This window comes from Ctenopharyngodon idella, chromosome 22, assembly GCF_019924925.1.
Source record: "Ctenopharyngodon idella isolate HZGC_01 chromosome 22, HZGC01, whole genome shotgun sequence".
NCBI lineage: Eukaryota > Metazoa > Chordata > Actinopteri > Cypriniformes > Xenocyprididae > Ctenopharyngodon > Ctenopharyngodon idella.
This window is the reverse complement of record NC_067241.1, coordinates 7,600,401-7,608,502: the sequence shown is the minus strand read 5'-3', so window position 1 is coordinate 7,608,502 and position 8,102 is coordinate 7,600,401. Positions and strand designations below refer to the sequence as shown.

At 36.5% G+C, this 8,102-nt stretch overlaps 1 protein-coding gene across 1 annotated transcript; it reads left to right on the top strand.

Annotated features, from left to right (window-relative positions):
* The first annotated feature begins 1,083 nt into the window (after positions 1–1,083).
* LOC127505081 (ERBB receptor feedback inhibitor 1) lies at positions 1,084–7,848 on the top strand. Its single transcript, XM_051880367.1, has 4 exons — positions 1,084–1,262; positions 4,749–4,940; positions 5,041–5,123; positions 5,408–7,848. The coding sequence occupies exons 2-4, from the start codon at positions 4,885–4,887 to the stop codon at positions 6,352–6,354; spliced, it is 1,086 nt and encodes a 361-aa protein (XP_051736327.1). The 5' UTR covers positions 1,084–1,262; positions 4,749–4,884; the 3' UTR covers positions 6,355–7,848.
* The last annotated feature ends 254 nt before the right edge of the window (positions 7,849–8,102 follow it).

The following is an 8,102-nucleotide window of genomic DNA, read 5'->3' as shown; positions in this document are numbered from 1 at the left end:
TAATAGCCCTAGAGTTGTTTGCGTTCTGGAGCAGTGATTCAAAACCACACATCTCCATATGGAAGAAAGATCCAGCGGAAACGTGCAACCTCCACAGAAAATTCCACCCTCACACTCCCACTTACAACGCCCACATGCTATGACAGCTAGACATGCCCACGTGTACCTCCCTATTGCAACTTGTGCATGGGGAAAGTTTAAAGAAACATCTTTACAGTGGTTTGGATTTGAGCAGTGTTGCCAGATCTTTCTAGAAAAACAAGCGACATGATCAGACAAAACAATTGCAAAATAAGTGACTTGCCTCACCAAAAGTGACCCCAGTTTTTGCATACCGCATATTTCTTAATATAATTGATCTGATTTATGCGAAGAATTGCATCTTTCTGAAAATAAATGTTTATGACACAGTTACAAATTTAAGTTTCAGTTTCATTGATGATGACTAAATCTCTCACATGAAGAGACGAGTCGATACATTTCGACTTCGATCTTAAAATTCATTCTTTAATATTTATTTATCATGACAGTTCATTTGAATCATAGGCTTCAAAATGGAAAAATGAACTGTGTCAGCAAATAGTTAGAAGCTATTTCTCTTGCTCATCTTAACACAATCAGAAATTATAAAGAGAAACATCTGAAATTTCACACTGAATAATGACCAAGAGGTCATTTTTGGTTACGCAATTGTATTCTGGAAATAATCCCAGAAAAAGGGGCAACCCTACTGCCCATATTTGGGCTTTATGAAATAAACGAGCCTAAAGTCGATTATAAATGGTAACACTGCATTTGAGCCAACACAACATGCAACATAATGTGAATATTACTTCATTGCTAGTTTATCTCAGTGTCTTAATATAGCATTTATATTCTTATCATGTGAGACTGGAATTTGTTTTTTATAATATTTTTTCCAATAAAGGGAATCAGGGAGTATTAAATAATTTAGAACATATCTGAACCAAAGGTGTTGCTTGTCAAAAGCCCTATAAAAAGTTGCACTAAACGGCGCCTTTAAGACAGTGGGCGGAGCTTACGGTCTGACGTGAACAGTCCTTATAAATAGTTTCCAGCTCGCAGCTTTCCATGATGAAAGCGACAAGTTGAGAGGCAGAATCTTCTACTACACGTGTGTTTTGTTTAATATATTGTGGTGAATGTTTTATGAAGATACGCGGGATTTCTAACAGCACTCGTCTGGCTATACTGGATATAAGAGAGCATAAATAAACACAACCCTACGAAACATTTAACCGGTAAGTAGCTAAGTATTTTAAAGTTGCTTATGTTTTTTTACACGTTTTAGAGAAATATGTCAAACTGTTCAGTGCAATTCACACTGTGTGCAACTCTTTATAGGCTAATGGTTGTTCTTTGGACTGAAATATACAGTATAAGATGAGTCGCACCTGAGTCAGAAAGGGTTTGTCAGTGGGTGTGTTTAAACAGATGTAGAAAACCTGTCCATATATCAGAATGATCTTTATATTCGCAGTACTGTAATGTCGTACTTTACAAGCAGCCCTGCGTCACCCCAGAGAACTGTTTACAAGACAACAGCCAGTTGAGTACGAGCTGTCCCGTGTAGTAGTAGTAACCTAGTTTATCATTTACCAGAGTTGTCTGAACTCTTGCACGTCTTCTGTAGTAATTCATCTCCTGTTGGCGAGTTCTCCTGACGTCCTCGTGCTCAGATCATTCTGCTTTTTTGTAGGTCTATATATTTTCTTTCTTTATATTTTTTTCCCCCATAGGTGTTCTTATTTATTGCTTATAGCCTGTCATGTATGCCTACTAATTTGGAGGGGATGGGTATCTCTTTAGTTATTAATTACAGAAGTGGGAGTGTTGTCTTATGGGCGTTAATGATATATTATTGCATATATTATTATTATTATGTAATTCCATAATTAAGGGAAATAATTAATTAAGGTGAGGTAAGATGATGTATCAAAATATTTTAAGGTAAAAAATTTGTCTGTGTGCAAACACCAGCAAGAATGCCGTTGTTCAGCATGGGAAAAATCAGCATGGATATAGTTATATAGTAGTTAGTAGTATACATTTGTAACTGTGTATATATATATATTTTTTTTTTCTCTCTTTCAAGGAAAATAGATCTAAAAGATAGAAGAATTCTTGAAACAAATCATATCTGAGCACCAGAGCTATATATATATATATATATATAATATTAATATAAAATATATATATATATATATATATATATATATATATATATATATATATATATTAATATAATATAATATGTGACCCTGGACCACAATCAGTCATAAGGGTCAATTTTTCGAATACAATAGATACAACTATTTGAAAATCTGGAATCTGAGGGTGCAAATGAAGTCCTTAGCAATGCATATCCACTCACAAAAATATTTTTTATATATATTTATGGTAGGAAATTTACAAAGTGTCTTCATGGAACATGTTTAACTTAATATCTTAATGATTTTTGGGATAAAAGAAAAAAAAAAAAAAGATAATTTTGACCCATTGGATGTACTGTTGGCTATAATATATATATATATATATATATATATATATATATATATATATATATATATATATATATATATATAAAAAACACAAACATTTTATTATTATTCATTTAAATTCAGATAGGAATCACTGTGTGTGTGTGTGTGTGTGTGTATATATATATATATATATATATATATATATATATATATATATATATATATATATATACACACACACACACACATACATATACATGCGCACACACACACACAGTGATTCCTATCTGAATTTAAATGAATAATAATAAAATGTTTGTGTTTTTTATATATATAATATATATATATATATATACACATACACATACACACACACACTTTTATATATATACATACATACATGCATATGTATCTCCTCAGGAAAAACTAGTTCTGTCCAAATAGGACCTTACAGTGAAAGCTTAATTTTGAAACCTTCTGTAGTGTTAGTTTTGAAGATGTAATTTGCACCACTGTACTATTTGGCATGTTGATGCTGTTCCTCTCAGTAGTGGATCAGTGTGTCCTTTGGCTCCTCTCCCAGTCCCTGCTGGTGACGTCCTACCTCACACCTCTTTAATGCCTTTATGGCAGGGGTTTAACCTCATGGATAAGAGCTGCCTGATGTTGAAAATGCACAGGCACTCACCCCAACGCAAACGCACAAAGAACCATTTGTGCTTTAGCGTCGCATCTGCATGGAGGTCTTTACTGGGAGAATTGACGATTGTTGGTTTCTGCCTTTCACGGTTCTGACTGAGGCAAAGCAGAGGCAGAGCATGTGATAAGTTGCATAATGTAGCCTGCATGGGTATTTCATTGATTACATTCTGACTTGTGCCCGAGCATTCCGGCACATTTCTCACTGAATGGTTTTGTTTTCTAGCACAGATGCTTTATTGTGTTTTGGTGTAATGTCTTAAAGAACTGTTGCATCACCGCAGCTTCATAGCTGAGCTGTTTGTTATATCTTCCTGCCCTTGTAACTATGGAAAAACTGCATATTCATCTAAAGGCACATGTGGCTTTTACAAGACAATGCATTTCTTCCAAGAACTGTAGTGTAATTATTGTTGTTTTTTTTGTCCTGTTTAAATGGGTGATTTAGATTGACATAAATTGCTTCAAGTGGAGATTCTTTTTGTCCGCACAAATGATTACTTTGCAAATGCTTGAAGAGTGATAGTTCCTTTTTGCTATAAGGCCAGGTTTCACGTAAAGTACACTACTGTTCAAAAGTTTGGGTCTGTGTATGTATAGGCCCATATATATTCTCACAATTTTCTTTTTTTTTTTTTTTTTTCTTTTTTTTTCTCACAATTGTGAGTTTACATCTCGCAATTCTGACTTTTTTCCCCCCTCAGAACTGCATGATACAAAGTTGCAATTGCGAGTTGTAAAGTCAGAACTATGGGATATAAACACGCAATTGCGAGAAATTAACTCGAATATAAACTCTCAGTTCTGACTTATTTTCTCAGAATTGTGAGAAACTTGCAATTGCGAGTTATAAAGAATATACAATTCTGAGGGGAAAAAAAGACTGGAAAAAAAGGAAGAATTGTGAGATAAACACGCAATTCTGAGAAAGTCGCAATTGTGAAGAAAAAGTCAGAATTGTGAGAAAGTCAGAATTGCGAGTTTATATCATGCAATTTTGAGGAAAAAAGTCAGAATTGCGAGAAGTCGCAATTACCTTTTTCATTTTTAATTCAGTTGCAGAAACAAGCTTCCATAGTTCAGTGTCACATGATCCTTCAGAAATCATTCTAATATGCTAATTTGCTCAAGAAACTCTTCTTTTTCTTCTCCTTTTATTATTATTATTAATTTTATTGTCAATGTTGAAAACAGTTGTGCTGCTTAATAGTTTTGTGGAAACTAATGCTTTTTTTTTTTTTTTTTTTTTTTTTAAGAACTCTTTAAATACAAAGTTCAAAAGAACAATTATTTGAAATGTTCACTGTCACCTTTGATCAATTCAATGCAATCCTACTGACTCGAATCTTTTGAAAAGTAGTGTATATTATACATATTAAATTTAATTATGGGAGGGTCAATGGAAATTTTAACTTCAACTTTTAATTTGTAATGGTCTTTTTTTATTTTTGGCTTTTTTTCTTACCAAAAGACTGTTGCATTAACAATAACCATTTTAAAATGACTGAAAAAGTGGCCTAATTAACCCTCCTCCCCCCTATGCAGGTTTTCCCATTGCTGTTGGAGAAGTGGAGCACAAGAGTCCTGTCTTGGTTAGCCATGGCTGTATTATGACTTCTGCAGGATCAAGAATAGTGGAGACCCCCGCAGGCCTGAACTAGCCTCCACTCTCTTAAACATTATGGCCACAGCCCAACCATATTGGGATCAACACCATGACCATGACACCATGGATAAGTGAGTGTGAAAGCAGTCCTCAGCTCAACCGACTTGTGTATCATGAGAGATGCTTCTCTAGTTACCAGATTTTGACGCTTTCCATTTTTGTGTTTTGCAGGCTGTTTTTTGGATTTGGTTCGGAGTCCATGGATCACAGCTTGAGAACGTATCAGCAAAACTCTGCAAACGTGGGCTTTGAAAGTGAGTGAGTGCTTGATATTTAATTATATCAGCTATATCACAGTCTGGTGACCCTCTGTTCTTGGAGCATGTTGCGTATGTTTCTCAGGAAGCGTAGAAGGTTATAGGAAGTTGTACGATTGTCTGATAAGTGAATCCTTTGATAAACTCACTATGTTGAGGCTGGCACCATCTCAGGAGATAAAGCCACTGAAATGAAATTTACGACAACATTGAACATGTTTGTCATATGGTAGTGGTCTGTGCTTAAATCCTCATTTTCTTTTCTGTATTTTTCTTCATAGGAAGGACATCTGGCTCCTGTTCTCCTCCGTGTCTGTCTCCCAAGACTCCAAATCCTGCACAGCTGCTGTTTTCCTCCCAGTGCCACCCACCTGTAGGAGACCAGGTGGTTCCATCCTTACAAAAACTGTCTGTTTATGAGAACATACCCCCTTGTTCACCCAGGAGAACGACAAAGCCTCTCCCTCCCCTTCCGGACATAGGCGACCTGTCCTCTGATGAAGCAGAAGACAACGAGGTGGAGTTTTTCTCCATCACCTCGGAGAGCCAGTGTCTGGTGCCTAAAACCTCATCCTTCCAGTACGGCTTGCCAGGGAGGCGCAGTTTTCGGGGAAATGGTCAGATAAACTTTGCATATCATGAAGGGCTACAAGAACATCAGAATCTTTGTGGAGTGAGGCCTCAGTGGGAGCAGGCGGTAACGCAGAACCAAGACAGACCCCAGCGACGGCTATATCGCTCCAATTCTGGCCCTGCCGGATCCTTCAAGGCCACCAACTTCAGGCCAACCAGCTTTCACCATTCTCCCCACAGCCACCCGCAGGAGAAACCCGAAGTCCCACCTCGCGTTCCAATCCGCACTCGCCACAGCGAGAGCACGGACAGCAGGCGGCCATCAGTCGATGACTTTGATATGGACAAACCTCCTAAAGTTCCACCCAGGGAGCCCATCCCTCAGGTCATACCACGTGCCATTAGTCCAAAAAGTCTCCCGATTTACGTCAACGGGGTAATGCCTCCTACTCAGAGCTTTGCTCCCTATCCGGAGTATGTCAGTAAGGCTCAACACAAGCAGAGCTGTGAGGGCTTGCCGGCTCCTCGCAGCCCCTGTATTCTGCCCATCATGGAAGATGGGAAGAAAGTCAGCAGTACACATTACTTCCTCCTCCCTCATCGGCCCGGGTACTTGGACAAGTTTGAAAGGTTTTTTAAAGAGTCAGACTCATAGTGATTGAGCAGTTAGAATCTGAAATTGTTCCCTTGTTTAAAGTGGAAATAAGGATGGCCGGATATAATGGATATGTTGTTAGACTGAACTGATTCTTCAGTGTTATGAATTACTAGTCTGTTTATGGGTTAGACAGTATGTCCTTGGACTACACACGGAGGAAAAACAAAAATAATTGGTTTACCACTGCTGGAAATTGCAGAGCAACTCTGTTAAGTGTCATTTAAGTGTAGGGCTGAACGATTAATCGAAATAGCAAAATTACTTGTCAACAAAAGAGAAGATTTAAGGACTAAGGACTGCCATAAAAGCTAGATGGTTTAATGTTTGAAAATTAAGACAACTATATGTGCACAGCAAACCTGAAACTAACTTTAATTGTATTTTAAAGCTAAATTTTTATCAGAAAATCGTGCTGCCCTATGTATTGGTGTCAATGTTTTTGTTGTTGTTGTACTATTTCCTTACTGTATGTTAAATTAGAGTGTACAGTATCCTTTTATGAAGGAATAGGATGAACTGTGTAACCTGAGTATAAGCTGGTCTTATGATTTTTTTTTTTTTTTTTTTCTTTTTCTTTTTCTTCCACTCTGTAATATGGTTTGGTAAAGGTGAATGTTGGTTTTCCTATTAAGACATTAAGCACGAACAGTATAAATTCAGATATTGCTGAAAAATGTCAACTGACTAGTATTCGCTATAAGAATTCCCTGAATTCCTGATAATTAAAAGAGCTGTCAACATTTATTGGATCATTTTATAAGCTAAGTCAAGGTCTATGCCATGCGTTTGACAGCAGTGAGAAGTGTGGTGATCAAAACTTCTTGTCTACTAATATAGTGACAAATGGAAAGGACTGGGCACAGGGGTTAGTATTCTAGTCTTCATAAGAAGATTAATCCATACTTTTTGTTCTGTCGCTTTTTTTTTCCATTCAGATGTGACACAAATGAATCCATTTGATTTTTATATATATATATAATTTTTTTTTTTTTTTTCTTCTTCTTAATAAAAATGGTACTTGCAGTTTCATTTTCATCTGTTACAAGGGTAGAAATGCCAATGCCTTGCTGTTTGGTGTCAAAATGCAGGACACTGGTTGTAAATGGGTAGTTGGTGAGTGGTATTTTGCTGTATTTTTGTACTGTTTACCATGAAGTTGCTTCATTGAAGCATTTACCACAAAGGAAAATTATGAAAGGAAGTCATGGAAGCCCATGACTGGTCCTGGTCTTGTATTTCATGTATTTCTCACCAAAAGTTGAGCACACTTGTTTTTGGTTAAACTTTTTAATCTTGACATTTATCAGACCAGTAACTGTTTACGTTTCCAGCTACTTATGTTATGTCCATCCAACAAAATGACTGTTTTCTGTGTGAAGGCTAATGTTAACTGACTTTGTTTCATCCGCTGAGGAAACGTGCACTTCTAAAATGTACAGTATTGGTGTAGTTTTTCACACCAGACTATTTAAATAAAGTAACTTATTTGTACACAGATTTCTTGAATCATTTCAATTGCAGTGTGTTGAATTTATCAGCTTTACATTTAAATTTACCAATCAGCATATCGAAGGGCTGAACCGAGATGCCAACACTGTATACAGTATATGATCAGTGAATGATATAGATTTTTCTTTGTTCAAGCCAGTTTGTTCAAGTCAAGCCTGGCACCTGCATTGTCTTATCGGTATGAGAAATATGTTGAGAGGTGATGTCAGCTTTATTGTGATTGCTGTGTCTTTATC